Consider the following 20,774-nt stretch of genomic DNA (forward strand, 5'->3'; position numbering starts at 1 on the left):
AATATGTACCATTGAGGATAACGGCTTGCACTACACCTAGAATGTGAAGAAATGTCCTCATTGATCTAGTTATAAACCATATATTAAACATCATATAAGCGCTGTGTAATCAGGTAAATGAATCAGTACACACTGAATTCAGTCAAGAATCTGCTCTAAATCTATGGTACCAGTAAAGACACATTTTACTTCAATATATGCTTTTTAGAGGACATTTAGGAACGACTTTCCTCACAGCAGAGGCCCTTTTCTTCCTTGCGTATAGTTAATGGTAAGACATGATGTTGTGAATTCCATCTTTCACTACCTGATTTTATGCATGTGCAATTATCCCTGCACTACTAGAGGATTTAGGGAGAGCGAAGAACTGAAAGAAATTTGCATTAGGCGAGAAATAGTATTGGGTAGACTGATGGGACTGAAGGCTGATCAATCCCCAGGGCCTGATGGTTTACATCCCAGGGTACTCAAAGAGGTGGCTCTAGAAATCGTGGACGCATTGGTGATCATTTTCCAATGTTCAATAGATTCAGGATCAGTTCCTGTGGATTTGAGGGTAGCTAATGTTATCCCACTTTTCAAGAAAGGAGCGAGAGAGAAAACGGTGAATTATAGACCAGTTAGCCTGTCATCAGTGGTGGGTAAGATGCTGGAGTCAATTATTGAAGAGGTAATAACGGTGCATTTGGATAGCAGTAAAAGGATTGGTCCAAGTCAGCATGGATTTATGAAGGGGAAATCCTGCTTGACTAATCTTCTGGAATTTTTTGAGGATGTGACAAGTAAAATGGATGAAGGAGAGCCAGTGGATGTAGTGTATCTAGACTTTCAGAAAGCCTTGGATAATGCCCCACACAGGAGATTAGTGGGCAGCATTAGAGCACATGGTATTGGGAGTAGGGTATTGCCATGGATAGAGAATTGGTTGGCAGACAGGAAGCAAAGAGTGGGAATAAACGGGTCCTTTTCAGAATGGCAGGCAGTGGCAAGTGGAGTGCTGCAAGGCTCGGTGCTGGGCCCGCAACTATTTACAATATATAATGATTTGGATGATGGAATTAGAAGTAACACTAGCAAGTTTGCAGATGACACAAAGCTGGGTGGCAGTGTGAACTGTGAAGAGGGTGTTAGGAGGTTGCAGGGTGACTTGGACAGGTTGAGTGAGTGGGCAGATGCATGGCAGATGCAGTATAATGTAGATAAATGTGAGGTTATCCACTTTGGCGGCAAAAACAAGAAAGCAGATAATTATCTCAATGGTGTCAGATTAGGTAAAGGGGAAGTGCAGCGAGACCTGGGTGACCTTGTACACCAGTCACTGAAAGTAAGTGTGCAGGTACAGCAGGCCGTGAAGAAAGGTAATGGCATGTTGGCCTTCATAACGAGAGGATTTGAGTATAGGAGTAAACAGTTCCTGCAGTTGTATAGGGCCCTGGTGAGACCACATCTGGAGTATTGTGTGCAGTTCCTCATAATTTGAGGAAGGACATCCTTGCTATTGAGGCAGTGCAGCGTAGGTTCACAAGGTTAATCCCTGGGATGGAAGGACTGTCATATGAGGAAAGATTGGAAAGACTGGGCTTGTATTCACTGGAGTTTAAAAGGATGAGAGGGGATCTTATAGAGACGTATAAAATTATAAAAGGACTGGACAAGCTAGATGCAGGAAAAATGTTCCCAATGTTGGGGGAGTCCAGAACCAGTGGCCACAGTCTTAGAATAAAGGGGAGGCCATTTAAAACTGAGGTGAGAAGAAACTTTTTTACCCAGAGAGTTGTGAATTTGTGGAACTCTCTGCCGCAAAAGGCAGTGGAGGCTAATTCACTGGATGAATTTAAAAGAGAGTTAGATAGAGCTCTAGGGGCTAGTGGAATCAAGGGATTTGGGGAGAAGGCAGGCACAGGTTACTGATTGTGGATGATCAGCCATGATCACAATGAATGGCAGTGCTGGCTCGAAGGGCCAAATGTTTCATAGCCTACTCCTGCACCTATTTTACATGTTTCTACAGTTTTACTCTCACTTGTAATGCTGCATTAATGGATTTGTCTACATCTCTATTTGTGTTCTTTTCTTGCTTTGTATCTTAGGCTCTGGTAGTGTTGTCTGGGGTGCATGACATTTTTTGTCAACCATGGTTGGTAATCAGTACCCATTAGAAACAGTTTAAGAAAGGAAGCACAGTAGAAAGGTGGCGCAATAGTAGAGCTGCTGGCCCACAGCACCAGATTTTTATTTCCCATCTCGTTATTTCAAAATAACCAGACCTATTGAGTCACTGATTGACTTCAAACAAAGCAGGCTTTGGTTTGTAGCGTGAGTATTAATCCAGTGTTTTTTTTCTCTGAGAAAAGAGCAGGAGAAGAGGAATTTAGCATTCTGTTAAAATAAAACTTAAGATCACTTACCAACTTTAAACTTTGGTCTGTCTCATCCAGCACAGTTAATCAGCCACTCATCCCCATGGTGGAGAAATCCGAGCACTGCTTCCTTGACTGCCCACGAAGGTTTATTCCACAAATCATACAGGTTGATACATTAATTGTCCCTGGTGTTTGAGTCGTAGAATCTGAGGGGGAGTTGATGGGTATATGGGAGAATAAAGTGGCTTTAGTGCAAATAGGTTCTTTATGGTCAGTGCATACTTGTTAGCAGAAAGGCTATTCCATGCTGTATAGATGACATGATGTAAGAGATATTGAGATCCTCTTTCTATCCTCTGGAGCTGATATTCATAACCTTCATTTATCCCAACACCATCACCTATATCTGAAATTATAGAGAATAAAAAGATAGATGAGGAATACTTTATGGTCCTAACCCCTAGCTGTTCAAAGTCTCATGTGGGTGCATAAAGATCTTCTTGCCTTTACCTGTGGCTTGAAATAACTGAAATACTCTCATCCTAGCTGAGATTCAAACTTTTTATTTCAGTCTTTCCTGGGCTTTTGAATCTACTATCCTTCTAGAAGTCCGCTCTGAATGTTTAAAATGACCCCACCGTTATTCCCCCCATGGCTGTGGTCTTCTGTTTAAAAGTTTGAAAGGACCAAGTTGAAATTTTCATAAGCTGCACTTGAAAACCTTTTTATACTCCATTATATTTTGGTTAGTTATTGGTGGACTTGAGGGGTTATAATACTTTTCATTATTGCATGATTTGCAGTTATGAAGGTTTATGTTCATTGAAGGAGGGTTTTCCTTTTTTCCACATAAAATTATCATGGGTGTTGTTAACATGTTTTAGAGATAATCCCGCACGTCTTCAAAAGCGCATCCAAGTACTGTTTAAATATGGTTTGTGTTTATACCTCTACCAACCTTGCAGAGGTCAAGACCCCACATTCTCTGGGTGGGTGGAATAAAATCTCCTCTCCTCATTGTCAATTGCTTTAAATATATTCACAGTGCTTTTGACTGCTCTGTTATGGGGAAGGGAATTTCTGTGTGCTCGGAGTAGCCCATTCATAATTGCATGCAGCTCAATTATATCCCTATTCAGCCTCCTCTCTTTCTAATCAATATTACTTAGAGCTGCAGTCTTACTGAGAGATTGCCGATATTGGAATCTGGAACAAACCTGCTACTGGAGCTCAACTGGTTAAGGACATCTGCGGAGGCAATGGGAATGCCAATGTTTCTGGTCCAGATCCCACGTTACGGTCTTGACCTAAAAACATCAATCATACCTTTGTCTCCATGGACTCTGTCTGACCCACCTCGCTCCACCAGCTGTTTGTTTCTTCATTCAGAGCTGCAATGTTTCAATCTTGACAAAGGCATCATACATTTCCTTTCCCTCTCCAGTGCAATATTTTTCCTTAATACATCGTGGAGCACAGTAGTACTGCTCAGAGGATTCTCCAGTACTACCTGTGTGAAGTGTGAATGTTCACTTTCACCACATGAGTTTCCTCCAGGTGCTTTGGTTTCCTCCTGTGTTCCAAAGACATGTGGGTTGGTAGGTTAATCAGCCACTGTAAACTGCCCTTAATGTGTAAGTGCATGGTAGAATCTGGGTGAGTTCATTGGGATGTGGTGGAATTAAATGGGATCACTGCGGGTGAGTGCATGTTGGTCAGCAAAGAGAAAACGGGATGAAAGACGTGTTCATGCTGTGCAATCCTAACTCTGATGATTGTATAAGTGCTCAAGCTGCACTTTGATAAATGTTGTATGCATTTCAAGCATTACCTCCCTTTTCTTATATTCCATTTCGTCTGCTGATAAAGGAGAGAATCACATGTGTCTTTTTTAATCACCTTATTGGTCTGTAACCTTGAATGGTCTGCTGGTGTACAAGCCAAGATCCCCTTGTTCTTCCACACCATTCAGTATTCTCCCATTTGTTATGTTGCACCTTCCTAAATGTATTAACTTGCATCTCAGAATTCAATTCAGGTGTTGGAAGTCTTTTTCTGTCAGACCTGTCAAATTAATAAAGTTATTGATCGTTTCACTTCAAATCCAATGAACCTGATGTTTTATACCACATTTTATAATGTGTAGGAGCTGGACTGACTCTTGTGGGAGACTGAGCTGATCTATTTCTCAGATATTTTGCCTTTATTGCAGCTGAACCAAAACTTTGTGTACAGTCATTTGGAAATCTATGTTCTTCCTGCCGTACCTTTCCATGCCATGCACATCTACCACATTGCAGCTACATATTCTTTTTATTTTTCTTTGTACTTGTGAAGGATAATACATAGTTTGATACAGAACAGCTGTTCCATTCTGCAAAATTCCCAAATCTTAAATAGTCAGTAGCTTTAGTTGTAATTGTGCTTATTTGAAGGACACTTCTGCTCATCCAGTGTTGATGTCAGATGAGCAGTGTAACAACATACGAGATTTAATGTGTAGGAAAAAACTGCAGATGCTAGTTTAAATCAAAGGTAGACCCAAATTGCTGGAGTAACTCAGCGGGACAGGCAGCATCTCTGGAGAGAAGGAATGAGTGACATTTCGGGTCGAGACCTTTCTTCAGGCTGCTTTTAAAAATAAATGTTGGCATTGGGGAGGCGGTGAAGGTCAGTGGTACTGGGGAGGCAGTGGGAGTCAGCGGCAACGGCAGTTGTATGAGATATAATGATCTACCCTGTTTTGAAATAACAAGGTCAGCATTCATCTCCTGTATTCAGTATATAAGCTATCACAGTCGGCTACACAGCCTCTCCCATTTGATCCTGGATTCATTCTGATGTATCTGAGCTACAGGACCTCAAGTTAAAATATCCAAGTCAACACTTTTTCACTCTGGCTTTTTGGTTCTGTGGTGGCCTGGGGTCAATGTGGGAGCAATAAATGATCTACTGGAGGAACTCAGCAGCCTGAGCAACATCTGTGGGAGAGTGAGGGGAGGAAGGAATTATTGGAGTTGCAGATTCTTTGACAGATGGACCAAGTGATGGTCAGTGGGGTGGTCAGATGGACAGTTTTTGAAGAGCTGTACTTTTGTGTGCTCCAAAAGCATGAAATTGAATTAAGAGTCTCATTATAGCATTGGTGGGGAATACAGGGTAGGCTGTTTGTCTGTTTCTGTGCTGCCATGACCATCCCAAAAGTTCTTCTCCCCTTTGGTCTCCACATCCTGTAAGGGGGAATCCAGAACTGCACACACTACTACAAATGTGGCCTAACCAAATTTTAATACAGCTGCAATGTAACTTTCCAACTGTATATTCTACACCCCACCACTGAAAGCAAGTATACCATGCACCTTCTTTACCCCCTTTCTACTTGTGTTGCTGCTTTCAGGGGACTCTATACCCGTGTATCCCAAAATTATTCTATGTCAATGGTCCTCAGTCTTCTGCCATTTACTGTCATGCATTTACTTTATATATCACAAATGACAAAGATCCTGGTACTAAAGAACCAGGACAGCCTAGTAAAGAAAGCGCATGGTATGCTTGCCTTCATTGTTGGGGGCATTGAGTATAAGAGTTAGGAAGTCATGATGCAGTTCTATAGGAGTTTAGTTAGGCCTCATTTGGAGCAGGTAGTTCTGCTCATCCTATTACAGGAAAGATGCAGAGGCTTTGGAGAGGGTGCAGAGGAGGTTTACCTGAATCCTACCTGGATTAGAAGGTTTCAGCTACAAGGAGAGGTTGGATAAACTTGGATTGTTTTCTCTGGAATGTCGGCGGTTGGGGCGACTTGATAGATATAAATTATGAGAGGCATGGATATGGTAGACAGTCAGAACCTTTTTCCCAGGGTGGAAATGTCCAACACTAGAGGGCATCGCTTATAAGGTGAGAGAGGGAAAGTTTGATGATTTGCGGCCGGACAAGTTTTTTTTTACACAGGGAGTGGTAGGGGCCTGGAATACATTGCCTGGGGTGATAGTGGAGGCAGATACAGTAGTGGCTTTTAAGAGGCTTTTGTATAGGCACATGGAAGCATAAGGAATAGAGGGACATGGATTATGTACAGGCAGATGAGATCAATTTAACCTGGCATCATGTTCGGCACAAACACTGTGGGCAGAAGGGCACATTTCTGTACTGTCCTGTTCTATGTTAAACTTGTGAAACACCACTGGTCATAGACCTCCAGTCAGAATAACACCCCTCCACCATTACCCTCGGTTTTCTGTGACCAGGCCAATTTTTATTTCAATATACCATGTTTCTGTGAGCATTATTCTGGTTCCGCCCACTAAAGCTTTACTAAAGTCCATGTAGATAATATCAACTGCTCTAATCGTGTCCCTCATCACTGCCTCCTCATCAAAAAATTTAACTACGTTTGGGTAGTTAAAGACATGACACACATATGGACCCCTCACAAACCCATGCTGACTGTCATTATGAAGTCTTGTGCTTTTTCAGATGCAAGTTGATTTTATACCTAAGAATCATCAAAAAAGTCCAGACCTCTGATGTAAGGCTCACTGAACTGTAATTTCCTGGTTTGACTCTAGTTCCCCACTGAAACAGGAACAACATTAATTGTTCTCTCATCCTCTGGCACCTCACCTGTGGCTAAAGAGAATAAAAGATCACTGTCAAGGCCCTAGCAAGTTCTTCACATGCCTCTCTCAATAACCTGGGATAGATCTGATCACCCCAGATATGACCACCTTAATGTTCCTTTGAAGACCCACCTCTATGACCATCACCTTGATATCAAAATGCTCTAGAATATCAGCATATCCTTCCCTGATCCTTCCCATGTTCTTCTCCTCGGTTAATACAGAGGCAAAATATTCATCTGATAGCTCACTCACTTCCTCCGGCTCCAGGCATAAATTCCCTCATATTCTTGGGTGGTCCTACCTTTATCCTCATTACCTCCTCATTTTTAATATATGTATAACTTGCCTTGGGATTCTCTTTAATCCGACTCACCAAGGATATTTCATGGCCTATTTTAGCCCTGCTGATTTCTTATGCGTTCTTTCCTGCTTCCTTTACATTCCTGAAGTGCCCTGCCCAATTTAAGCTTCCTAAACCTTGCATATGCTTCCTTTTTCCTTTTGGACTAAATTTGTGATGTCTCTCTTTAAGGTTCCCAAACATTGCCAACCTTGTCTTTCTTCCTCCTGAGAACCTGTTTGTCCTGAATTCTGATTAGCCAGCCTTTAAACAACTCCTGCGTGTCAGATCCAGATTTACCCAATAACACCTACTACCAATCTACTCTTCTCTTCCCCATTGTAGCACTTTTCCCTAAGGTCCAGTCTTATCCATCACTCTCCCATTGAAACTACAATCACCTGGCCAGGCACATTTTCCAATATATAGCCTGGTATGGCAACTTCCCTGGTCGGATTATCTACATACCATGAGAAGAAACCTTTCTTGAAAAAAGCTGACAAAAACTCCCTCGTCTAAGCCTCTGGAATGAAGGGTGTCTCAGTCCATATTGGAGAATTTACATTGGAGCACAACACCTCCATCCCTCACCAGGAAGGTCTTAAAGCCCTCCCTTTCTTCGTCGACCACAGAACCAGCAAATTTCCATCTACCTCCGCCGCCTAACAGAGCTGGTATGGAAAATCTCATCCTGGAGATGTTGTCTCACGATTTTGAGTTTTTTGAAGAAATAACCAAGACGGAAGTCAAGAGCAGGGCTGTAGACGTAGTCTACATAGACTTTAGCAAGGCCTTCGATAAGAGTTGGGTTTCAGGTTGGAATCTTTCTTCATTTTGAAGATGTATAGTCCTGCCCGATTATCGTTCGACTATTCTCTCCTGGCCTGCTGAGTTTCTCCAGCACTTTATTTTGCTCATCATGGCTGTTGCAGATCAGGAGTGTTGAACCATGACTGAAAGTCTCCATTATTCACTGTTTCTTTTCCTCTATGCAGGTGACATAATGATTGACTACACATATGTTGAATGCACATCTGCAGTAATGCAGGCACTGAAGCATTTCCAAGAGAAATTCCCACATCACAGAGCGAGTGAGATCCAGTGAGTACATGAGAAAGCTAGTACTCATAAGATGACCCTCAGTTTTGGCAGTATCACAGTTCATTGACGTGAACTAGATAACAGAAATGAAACTGACGTTTCTATAATAGGTTAATCTTGTCCTTTCAGAGATACATTGGAAAAGGGTCTGGAATACTGCCGCAGGATGCAGAACTCAGATGGATCATGGGAAGGGTAAGTGTATCCTGTGTGTCATCTTCATCTGACAGCTCATTCCCTATACCCACTACCCTCTGTTACAAAGTTACACTAGAGGTTCCTATTAAACCTTTCCCCTCTCACCTGACAGCATTGTCCCTTATTTCTTGATTTCGCCTCTATAAGATCACTCCACAGCCTCCTGCGCTGCAAGGATTAATGTCCAAGCATGCCCAATCTCCCCCTGTGGGTTCTCAGGTTCTCGATTCAGGCAATATCCTCATAAATTGTTCCACTCACTCAAGCTTAATGGCACCTTTCCTTTAACAGAGTGACCAAAATGGCACACAATACTCCAAGTGCAGTCTCAGCAAAGTCTTGTACCGCTGTAACATAATGTACCAACTTCAATATTCAGTTCCCTGACAGGTGAAGGCCAGCATGCCAAATGTTTTCCTCATCACCCTATCTGCTTGTGATGCCACTTTCAGGAACTTTGTTCTTGTACTCCTAGCTCTTTCTGTTCTGCAACATTCCCCATGGCCCTACTATTCACGATGAAGGTCCTGCCCTGGTTTGACTTCCCAAAATACAACACCGCACTTATCTATTAGGGTCATCTCTAAATTCACAAATCATAACGTACATTCTCATCAAAATTGTTGATGTAGATGACAAACAGCAATGGGATCAATGCAGACCCCTGAGGCACCCAATTGTCATAAGCTTCCAGGCTGAAAACAACTATCACCATCACCCTTAGGTTCCCACAATCAATACAATTCTATATCCAGTTAGCTAGCTCTCCCTGGATCACATGCGATCTTCCAGAGCAGCCAACTATGCAGAACCTTATCAAAGGTTTTGCTGAAATACCTTAACCCTTGAATACTTCTTCAAAAAGTTCAATTGTATTTGTGAGACACGATCTCCCATGTATAAAACCATGCTGACTATCCCTAATCAACCCCTTTCTTTCCAAATGCATATCTTATCCCTCAGAATCCCCTCCGATAACTTTCTTTTCTGCAGATGTTAGGCTGACTAGTCTATAGTCCCAGGTTTTTCTTTGCAGCCTTTCTTAAATAGAGACGCTACATTGGCCACCCACTCGTCTTCCAACACCTCAACCTGTGTCTAATGAATATTCATAGATCTCAGTCAGGATTCCTGCAATTTATTTTCTAGTTTCACACAATGTCCTTGAATATATCTGATCAGCCCTGAGCATTTATTCTGCCTTCATAGGACTTCATACGACTTGGGATCAAGTTTCCTAGTCCGTATTTTTTTCCGCAGTAAAATGGCTTCACACGTTTTTATTTCTAATGGATCCTTTTCTCTGTCTAGTTTTCCCTTTACCTTTGATATACTTATAAAATCTCTTTGGATTCTCTTTAATCACTCTTTAATCCAGAGCTATCTCATGTGCTGCAATCCCCTATAATCCTGCAGGGATACACTTGATCCCAGTTGCCTATAGCTAACCCATGCCTCCTTTTGCTGACCAGAGCCTCAATTTCCATTGTCATTCATGGTTTCATATTCCTACTTGTCTTGTCTTTCACTATAATAGGGACATGCATATCTAGAACTTTCACTATTGTGAATCCCACTTTCTGGGAGTTATTTTGCTGGCATACAACCTACTCCAATCAACTTTTGCATGCTCCTTTCTAATATCTTCAAAGTTGCCCTTACCCCAATTTAGAACTGTAACATGGACCAGCCTGTCGTTATCCATAAGGCAGTTCAGCTGTATAACATTTAGAGACATCACTAGATAGAACATGGAAGCACAGTTGACAAATGCTCGAAGTACTCTGTCTAATTCTGGCAGAAAAAAAATACATTTAAGTTTAATTGGTTTAGTCTTGTTGGAAAGTGTGTGGCATACATTGATCATCAGACGTCAAAATCCATGAGAAAGGGCATAATTATCCATGTGTTCCAGCATATAGAAGAGATCAGAAATTGACACCCCATCCCACTATTTAACATCAAGTGCAAGATTCTGTCCAAGGTTATTGCTAGCAAGTCAAGTCTGTTTGAAACCTCTCTGTGAATAGACAGTGTCACCATTTTCCCTTTGGACTCATTATCAATCTGCACATTGATGAGCAGCTGTGACAGATTTGAGCTCACCTCAGGAGCAGAGTTAATCGCAGCAAAGGTGAGGCTATGTTCCTTGGTCCAATGGTCCTTTGTCCCATTCATCATTGGGATGGATCACCCAAAGGTGCTGGGAGTATGTTTTCGAAGCGTTGTGGAGTATTGTACAAGAACTTGGATAGACCACATAGTTAAAATAAAAATGTGGATGCAGTGATCTTTCTTCAATGTGGACACAAAACTGGTCATCAGGTATTTATAAGAAAGAAATGAGAACCGTATATTCTGCTTAGCTAGCCTACAACCCAACAGTGTGAACATTAAATTCTCCCCACCCCTCCCTCACTACTCCATCTTCCCTTCCAGCCCTGGTGGTCACACATTTCTTCCGCCATCCCCATCATTCTGTTCCTTTCATCTCCTTCTTACACTTACCTCCCCTTCCCGAGTCCCCATTCCTCTTTCATCCTCTGTTTGTTCCCCTCCCCTGTCCCATTCCACCCATTAGGGTGGCACAGTGACGCAACTGGTAGAGCTGCTGCCTCACAGGGCCAGAGATCCTGACCTCGGGTGTGTAGAATTTACATGTTCTCCCAATGACTGTAGACAGTATGTTTCCTCTGGGTGTTTTGGTTTCCTCCCATATCCCAAAGACGTGTGGGTTTGTAGGATAGTTGGCCTCTGTAAAATTGTCCCTGGTGTATAGGGATTGGATGGGATAGTGGGATAACATAGAACTAGTGTGATCAATAACTCGGGTTACCAATATTCCGTGTGGACTCGGTAAATACTGTAGGAAGAAATTCTCAACAATGGTCCATATTTGAAAGCACCATATGAGTATAATCTTGTAGCTATTACAAATACCTGACGCCAGCGTGACCAGGCCAAGATGCTCAGTGTTCCAGGTTATATGATGTTCCAAAAGAATTGTCCTAAACGGAAACCAGGTGGGGCAGTGATGTTAACCTAGGAGAGCTATCATGGTGGGATTGAGTGGTGAAATCATGATGCAGTGTAGTGTATCGTGATGTAGAATTGATTTGGATTGAAATCATTAGCAAGTGAAGAAGACACAGTGGGATTGCTCTGTAGATCACCAAAATGTGACCTCTTGAGGGGTATAAAGGGTGGTGAAGAAGGCGTTTGGTATGCTTGCCTTTATAAATCAGAGCATCGAATATAGAAGTTGGGATGTAATGTTGAAATTGTACAGGGCATTGGTGAGGCCGAATCTGGAGTATGGTGTGCAGTTCTGGTCGCCAAATTATAGGAAGGATGTCGACAAAATGGAGAGGGTACAGAGGAGATTTACTAGAATGTTGCCTGGGTTTCAGCACTTAAGCTATAGAGAGAGGTTGAACAGGTTGGGTCTTTATTCTTTGGAGCGTAGAAGGTTGAGGGGGGACTTGATAGAGGTTTTTTAAATTTTAAGAGGGACGGACAGAGTTGACGTGGGTAGGCTTTTTCCTTTGAGAGTGGGGAAGATTCCAACAAGGGGACATAACTTCAGAATTAAGGGACAAACGTTTAGGGGTAACATGAGGGGTAACTTCTTTACTCAGAGGGTGGTGGCTGTGTGGAATGAGCTTCCGATGGAAGTGGTGGAGGCAGGCTCGATTTTATTATTTAAGAGTAAATTGGATAGGTATATGGATGGGAGGGGATTGGAGGGCTATGGTCTGAGAGCAGGTAGATGAGACTAGGTCAGAGAAAGTGGTCGGCGTGGACTGGTAGGGCCGAACGGGCCTGTTTCCGTGCTGTAATTGTTATATGGTTATATGTTATATGGTTATATATTCGGCCCTTCGAGCCAGCACCTCAATTCAATGTGATCATGACTGATCGTTCTCAATCAGTACCCCGTTCCTGCCTTCTCCCCATACCCTCTGACTCTGCTATCCTTAAGATATCTATCGAGCTCTCTCTTGAATGCATTCAGAGAATTGGCCTCCACTGCCTTCTGAGGCAGAGAATTCCACAGATTCACAACTCTCTGACTGAAAAAGTTTTTCCTCATCTCCGTTCTAAATGGCCTACCCCTTATTCTTAAACTGTGGCCCCTTGTTCTGGACTCCCCCAACATTGGGAACATGTTTCCTGCCTCTAACGTGTCCAACCCCTTAATAATCTTATACATTTCGATAAGATCCCCTCTCATCCTTCTAAATTCCAGTGTATACAAGCGTAGTCGTTCCAGTCTTTCAACATATGACAGTCCCGCCATTCCTAGGGAATTAACCTAGTAAACCTACGCTGCACGCCCTCAATAGCAAGAATATCCTTCCTCAAATTTGGAGACCAAAACTGCACACAGTACTCCAGGTGCGGTCTCACTAGGGCCCTGTACAACTGCAGAAAGACCTCTTTGCTCCTATACTCAACTCCTCTTGTTATGAAGGCCAACATTCCATTGGCTTTCTTCACTGCCTGCTTCCTTTCAGTGACTGATGCACTAGGACACCCAGATCTCGTTGTACGTCCCCTTTCCCTAACTTGACACCATTCAGATAATACTCTGCCTTCCTATTCTTACCAACAAAGTGGATAACCACACACTTATCCACATTAAACTGCATCTGCCATGCATCCGCCCACTCACACAACCTGTCCAAGTCACCCTGCAACCTCATAGCATCTTCCTCACAGTTCACACTACCTCACAGTTCATACTACCACCCAGATAACCAACAAAGAGGCATAACTGGGGCCAATGCGAGTGCCCATGGCTGCATTTTTAACTTGAAGAAAGTGAGAGGAGTCAAAAGAGTAGTTGTTCATAAAAGAGACTTTCATTTTCATAAGTTTACTTACTGAATACAATAATCTGGTTGTTCATGTCAAAGCTGGTTGTGGGGTCTTGCTGTGTGAAAATTGGCAGCTCATTTGGGCACCTTTGCTACATTTGGGCACTGATTGGACTTTCAGAAGTGCTTGATTGTTTGTAAAGTGCATTGGGATGCCCTGACATTGTTGAGATGCTGCAGAAATAAAACCTGCCTTTCTTTTCACAGGAGCTGGGGAGTGTGTTTCACTTATGGGACATGGTTTGCCCTGGAGGCCTTTGCCTGCATGGGACATACGTATCAGAAAGGGTATGTTTGCTTTTCCTATGTTACAAGCTCAGGCACCATGATTTGTACAGTGTTAAAAGGGTATTGTAAGCATTAGATCAAGAGTTTAAAGTGCTTCATTTGTCATGTACCAGCATTAGAATAATGAAATGCTTACTTGCCACAGTTTTACAGGCCCATTAATGCAAAACACAACAATAAATAACAATAATCACCAATACAAATAATGAATATAGGTCCATGGTAGATTGTTGCTGAAGTTAGGGTGTGCAGTATGTTTTAAGAGCCTGATTGTTGATTGGGAAAGGCTGTTCTTGAACCCAGTAGTCACAGTTCTCCCGATGGTAGCAGTGGGATTAGAGCTTTGCTGGGGTGTTGGTCTTTGATGGTATTAGCTGTCTTTCTGATTGAGGCCTGCTGATGAGGAAGCCGAGAATCCAATTGCATATGGACTTGATGATTTAGAGACTTTAAAGATTAGGTTTAAAGATCAAAGACTAATTTGTGATTGCATGTTCTCGTTGCTCCTTTAAAAAAAGTTTAAATTATTCTCTCCAAATGATAAATCTTGCAAAAAGTCTCTAATTTGCAACTTTGGAGCAACAATGCAACTAGATTATCCTTATTGTGAATAATTTTGGGCACCATATCTGAGGAAGGATGTGCTGGCTTTGGAGAGGGTCCAGAGGAGGTTTATAAGAATGATTCTAGGAATGAGTAGGTTTAAATTCTGATGAGTGTTTATCGGCACTGGGCCTGTACTCAGTGGAGTTTTGAAGAATGAGGGGGGACCTCATTGAAACATATAGAATAGTGAAAGGCTTATATAGAGTGGATGTGGAGAGGATGTTTCCATTAGTGGGAGAGTCTAGGACTAAAGGTCATTGCCTCAGAATTAAAGGACGATCTTTTCAGAAGGAGATGAGGAGAAATTTTGTTAGTCAGAGGGTGATGAATTTGTGGAATTCTTTGCCACAAAAGGCTGTGGAGGCCCAGTCAGTGGATATTGTGAAGGCAGAGATAGATATATTCTTGATTAGTAAGGGTGTCAGGTTATGGGGAGAAGGCAGGAGAATGGGGTTAGGAGGGAGAGATAGATCAGCCATGATTGAATGGCAGAGTAAACTTGATGGGTCAAATGGCCTAATTCTACTCCTATCACATCATCATATCATATCATCATATCATATATCTACAGCCGGAAACAGGCCTTTTCGGCCCTCCAAGTCCGTGCCGCCCAGTGATCCCCGTACATTAACACTATCCTACACCCACTAGGGACAATTTTAAATTTACCCAGCCAATTAACCTACATACCTGTACATCTTTGGAGTGTGGGAGGAAACCGAAGATCTCGGAGAAAACCCACGCAGGTCACGGGGAGAACGTACAAACTCCTTACAGTGCAGCACCCGTAGTCAGGATCGAACCTGAGTCTCCAGCGCTGCATTCGCTGTAAAGCAGCAACTCTACCGCTGCGCTACCGTGGGGGGGGGGGGTGGTCAACAAATTGGAGGTTTATGGGTGGAGTTAAAGGGAAAGAGTACAGGAGAGGTTACAGTCTCCAGAAGTAATAGGACAGAAAGTTTAAGAAGGGATAAAAGAGTAAGGTCAGGTGGAATCGGGAACGATGTGAGAGGAGGGGTGGTGAATGCTGAATTAAAGGTGTTATAATTGAATGTATGTAGTATAAGAAACAAAGTGTAGAATATGAATTAACATGCTAAAATCTCAGACATAAAACAATCACATGTTAATAATGATGCTTTGCCAAAAGTATGGAAGAAAGAATATTAAAACATGATTTAAATTGTTACCACCAAATGTCTAGCCAGAAGATACAATGCAATTCAACATTGCATTTCTTATTCTGTATTTTATTTCTGACCAAGGGCTGCGTGCAAGGCTGTGACACGGGCCTGCGAGTTCCTGCTTTCTAAACAGATGGAAGATGGAGGTTGGGGTGAAGATTTTGAATCATGCAAGCAAAGGAAGTATGTGCAGAGTGCAAGGTCCCAGGTTCATAATACCTGTTGGGCTGTGTTGGGATTAATGGCAGCCAGGTGAGACAGGTGATTACTGTCAAATTATTTAACAAAATGTCAAACATTCTTAACAATGTCCCATTAATCATGAATATGATTTATTTTGAAATGAGCAACGCTCATTCAATTTGATCACACCATCAGAAGTTGTGGCCTAAAATAAGACACATTTAATACAGTTGCGTTCGTATGTTACTGATCATTGTAATTCACTTTAGGAATTACTCGTTCTGAAATAGTGACACAAAACTGTAAATGCTGGTATCTTGAGCAAAAACCTGAGACCATTCAGTCTGTGGAAGGGTGCCGACCTGGAAAGTCACCTATTCCTTTTTCCAGAGATACTGCCTCACCTTCTGCGTTACTCCAGCATTAAACTTCAGAATACATTGCCGGTAACAGTGCCTTGCAAACTGCCATTTGGATGCTGCCCTACAGACCCAGTTACATGCATGCTGCTTCATACTAGCTCAGAAATAACCCCATACTAACTGTTTTACACTCATTTCTGCATGCCTCATTGACCTCCATTTGTTTTGTTGCTGCGATTCTGTCTAGGTACCCTGGTACACGAGCAATAGACCGAGGGATTAAATTGCTGATGGAACAGCAATTGCCAAATGGGGATTGGCCTCAGGTGAGATACTTTCAGATGACATGATTTCTTTATTTCCAGTCGATGTCCAGTCATCTGGATATGGTGACAATAGACAATGGACAATAGGTGCGGGACTAGACGGATAATGGTCATGGTGTTGCTTCCTGTGTTTTTCTGAGTTACCACGCAGTAAAGATCATGTCCATTTTATAATATCAATAATAATGATTTATTTTTGGAATGGGACAATGTACATTAATTAACATTCAAACAAATGTAAATGTACTCGAATTAGCCGAGAGGCTAGTTTTCATCGATAGTCCCTTAGCCTGATGTTGTTAGGCATCAGTGTTCGGCGCGGGCCTGCTGCCGGCCTCGGCCTCAGCCCCGGGGCCTGCTGCTGCTGCTGCTGCTGCCGCCGCCGCCAGGCTCAGCCGCCCTCTGTGCTTCACATCCCCGCTGCCTCCTCCTCCTTCTCCGCCTCCCACCTCCCGCCGCGCCGTCTTCTCCTCCTCCATCTTCTTGAAGAGCGCCATGAAGCTGCGTTGGCGAAGGGATTCACCCCTTTGCTCACAGCGCCTGTCTGCGTGTCATTGTGCTGCACGGAGCCCAGTTTGAAGTTGGCCTCGAAGCCCGGCCACGAGTGGAGAATGCAGGTTGGTGGGGGGCAGTCGATGAGGAGGCAGCGGCGGTCTCCGGAGAACAGGGCGAGGGAGCAGCGGGGCAGCGAGCAGCAGCAGCTCCGGCACCTCTCCCTACCGGGCGGCCGCCGTGTTGACCATTTTACTTCCTGGAGGGACTTCCTGTGTTTCTCTGAGTTACCACGCAGTAAAGATCATGTCCATTTTACCTCCTGGAGGGACAGGGTCCACACTGACGGGAAGTGATTGAAGAAGGCCCTGTGACAGATGATGGAGCGACCAATCTGCAGTTTCCAGATGTCTCCTTTCTTAAAGATGGTTCTCATTTATAGGACCTCTTTGTTTTCTTCCCAGATGTGGGAGATGAAGCTATGAATTTATGACTGAAGCATCTCACAACCAATTTTGAAAACTTTAGCAGGGAAAACATTTGGCCTAGTGGTCTTGTAGTTTTTGCTTGGCCTTATAATATCTAACCAGCCTGCCATGGTGAATAACCTGGAGCAGATAGCGTGTTGTGGGTTGGAGTCACGAACATCTGTGTCAAGGATGGTGTTAATGGAGGAGTTATTTGAAATATTTCTTCCAGCAGTGGCCAAAGATCGTCTTTTTTAAACTGTAATGCACAACTTGGTGGCTTCAAAAAGATATCATAGAATCTTAGAGCATGAAAGCAGAGCGTTCAGCCCAACTCATCAACATGACCAATGGGCAGTCTGTATTAATCCCAACTCACACAGCCTTCTATGCCCAAGCAATTTAACTGCTCCTCTATTCATTTCTTAAATACATCCGTGACCCAGCTTCAACCATTCTCTCAGGTAATCTCTCTGAGTGAAGGACCCTCCCCCACCCTTACAGCTCCTTTAAATCTCTGAACAGCAGTCCGTCGCCACAGCAAGCCATGTGCACCGTTGCGTGTTGCAGTTAATGGAACAATATAAATGTTTAATAGACGTCATACACTTTGAAAGTCTGCTTGCCAAGATAGGCAATTTGATACATCAAATCTGCTCAGTCATTCAGTGAGTCATTCTAAAGGTTAACTAGTTTCAGAACTTCTGCACATCTAATGCAATTGATTGCATTAATCTGCTGGATTTGTGCAGAACTCAAAAATATAATTAAATCTTGCTGGCAATTTCCACCCTCTTACGCATACATGGTTTGGCTCTGACTTTTCCTTTCTGGACCCCTCCATCTCAGAAGATGAGATTGGTTATCAACAAATGTCCAATTCAAGCCCATAGATTCCCACACCCATCTCCACTTTACTTCTGTACTCCATTTCATTCTCCCAGATTTTCCATACATTTGGACAGTTAAATGGATAGAAAGTATTTAGATATGGATATGGGCCAGATGTAGGCAAATGGAACTAGTCCAGAATGTCAATGTGGTATGGAGAAGGTGAGCCAAAGGGCCTGTTTCCGTGCTATATATCTCTTAGATGATCTACATCTTATGTGCTCTGATGAGAAAGTTTGAACATTGAAGTCTCATTAACACTACTTGTTCTTGCAATAAACTTCTCTATGTTTAAATATTCTGTTTTATTACTGGTATTGGTAGTTCAAAAGACTACTTGCATTCCAAATATTTTTTTCCTGACTTGGAGATTTGCTCTTTGACTCTCCTGTTTTTGCTTTTCTGCAGGAGAACATTGCCGGTGTTTTTAATAAGACCTGCGCAATCAGTTATACTTCGTACAGAAACATCTTCCCTATATGGACTCTTGGCCGCTTTGCTAGGGTTTTCCCAAGCTGTGCCGAGATCAGCAAGCTGGACCTCCGAGGGTACAAGTGACAATAAGTGTGTCTAAAGTCACCGTGATAGTGGAACACAGAAAACAGAATTATGCAGTCAGATTAACTTTAGAACATAGAACAGTGCAACAGAGGAATGGGCTCTTTGGCCACAAAATCTGTGAAGAATATGATGACTCGTTAAAGTGATCACGTGTACATAATCCATATTTCTCTATTACCTGCACTTCCATGTGTCTATCTAAAAGTATCCTACACGCCATTATTGTGTTGCCTCCACCACCCCCCTGGCAATGCATTCAAAGGTCCCCACCACTCTGTCTAAAAATACCCACCATTCACATCTCACTAAACTTTCATCCTCTCACCTTATTGTCTTGCCCTCTAGTGTTGGACATTTACACCCCAAGAAAAAGGATCTGACTGTCTACCCTATCTATTCCACTCATAATTTTATATACAGTGCATTCAGGAAGTATACAGACCCCTTCACTTTTTCCACATTTTGCTACGTTACAGCCTTATTTTTAAATGGATTAAATTATTTTTTTCTCTCATCAATCTACACACAATACCTTATAATAAAAAAGCGAAAACGGGTGTTTAGAATTTTTTACAAAGTAATCAAAAAGAAATAACTGAAATATCACATTTACATAACTATTCAGACCCTTTACTCAGTACTTTGTTGAGGCACCTTTGGCAGCGATTACAGTTTCAAGTCTTCTTGGGTATGATGCTACAAGCTTGGCACACCTGTATTTGGGTAATTTCTCCCACCCTTCTCTGCACATCCTCTCAATCTCTGTCAGGTTGGATGGGGAGCGTCGATGCACAGCTATTTTCAGGTCCCTCCAGAGATGTTCGATGGGGTTCAAGTCCAGGCTCTGGCTGGGCCACTCAAGGACATTCACAGACTTGTCACAAAGCCACTCCTGTGTTGTCTTGGCTGTGTGCTTAGGGTCGTTGTCCTGTTGGAAGATGAACCTCCGCCCCAGTCTGAGGTCCAAAACGCTCTGGAGCAGGTTTTCATCAAGGATCTCTCTGTACTTTGCTCCGTTCATCTTTCCCTCGATCCTGACTAGTCTCCCAATTCCTGCTGCTGAAAAACATCCCCACAGCATGATGCTGCCACCACCATGCTTCACCGTAGGTATGGTATTGGCCAGGTGATGCGCGGTGCCGCTTGGCATTCAGGCCAAAGAGTTCAATCTTGGTTTCATCAGACCAGAGAATTTTGTTTCTCATGGTCTGAGAGTCCTTTAGGTGACTTTTGGCAAACTCCAAGCGGGCTGTCATATGCCGTTTACTGAGGAGTGGCTTCCGTCTGGCCATAAAGGCCTGATTGGTGGAGTGCTGCAGATATAGTCCTTCTGGAAGGTTCTCCCATCTTCACAGACAAACTTTGGAGCTCTGTCAGAGCGACCATCGGGTTCTTGGTCACCTCCCCCGATTGCTCAGTTTGGCCGGGTGGCCAGCTCTATGTGGTTCCAAAGTTCTTCCATTTAAGAATGACGGAGGCCACTGTGCTTTCCGTGACCTGCAATGCTGCAAAAAATGTTTTATACCCTTTCCCAGATCTGTGTCTCGACATAATCTTGTCTCGGAGGTCTACGGACAATTCCTTCGTCTTCATGGCTTGGTTTTTGCTCTGACATGCACTGTCAACTGTGGGACCTTATATAGATAGATGTATGCCTTTCCAAATCATGTCCAGTCAATTTAATTTACCACTGGTAGACTCCAATCAAGTTATAGAAACATCTCAATGATAATCATGGAAATAGGATGAACATAAACTCAATTTTGAGTGTCATACCAAAGGGTCTGAATACTTACGTAAATGTGATATTTCAGTTATTTGTTTTTAATTACTTTGCAAAAAAATCTAAACACTTGTTTTTGCTTTTTTATTATGGGGTATTCTGTTTGATGTATGGGGTATTCTCCAAT

General features: G+C 42.8%; 1 protein-coding gene across 2 annotated transcripts in view; it reads left to right on the plus strand.

Moving 5' to 3' along the window:
- The window catches only part of lss (lanosterol synthase (2,3-oxidosqualene-lanosterol cyclase)), a 76,568-nt gene extending 55,794 nt beyond the window's left edge, over window positions 1-20,774 (plus strand). The window contains exons 17-22 of one of the 2 annotated variants that reach the window (XR_013547547.1): window positions 8,321-8,426; window positions 8,556-8,621; window positions 13,712-13,792; window positions 15,664-15,843; window positions 16,375-16,453; window positions 18,712-18,732. Coding sequence is in view for 1 of the 2 variants with exons in the window: in XM_078403758.1 (XP_078259884.1) it covers window positions 8,321-8,426; window positions 8,556-8,621; window positions 13,712-13,792; window positions 15,664-15,834; window positions 16,375-16,453; window positions 18,712-18,861 (653 nt within the window). In the remaining variant the exon portion in view is untranslated. Of the gene's footprint in view, window positions 1-8,320; window positions 8,427-8,555; window positions 8,622-13,711; window positions 13,793-15,663; window positions 15,844-16,374; window positions 16,454-18,711 lie in introns of both variants that reach the window. The other variant, XM_078403758.1, reaches the window with a different exon arrangement.

Source organism: Rhinoraja longicauda, chromosome 8 (genome assembly GCF_053455715.1).
Source record: "Rhinoraja longicauda isolate Sanriku21f chromosome 8, sRhiLon1.1, whole genome shotgun sequence".
Lineage (NCBI taxonomy): Eukaryota > Metazoa > Chordata > Chondrichthyes > Rajiformes > Arhynchobatidae > Rhinoraja > Rhinoraja longicauda.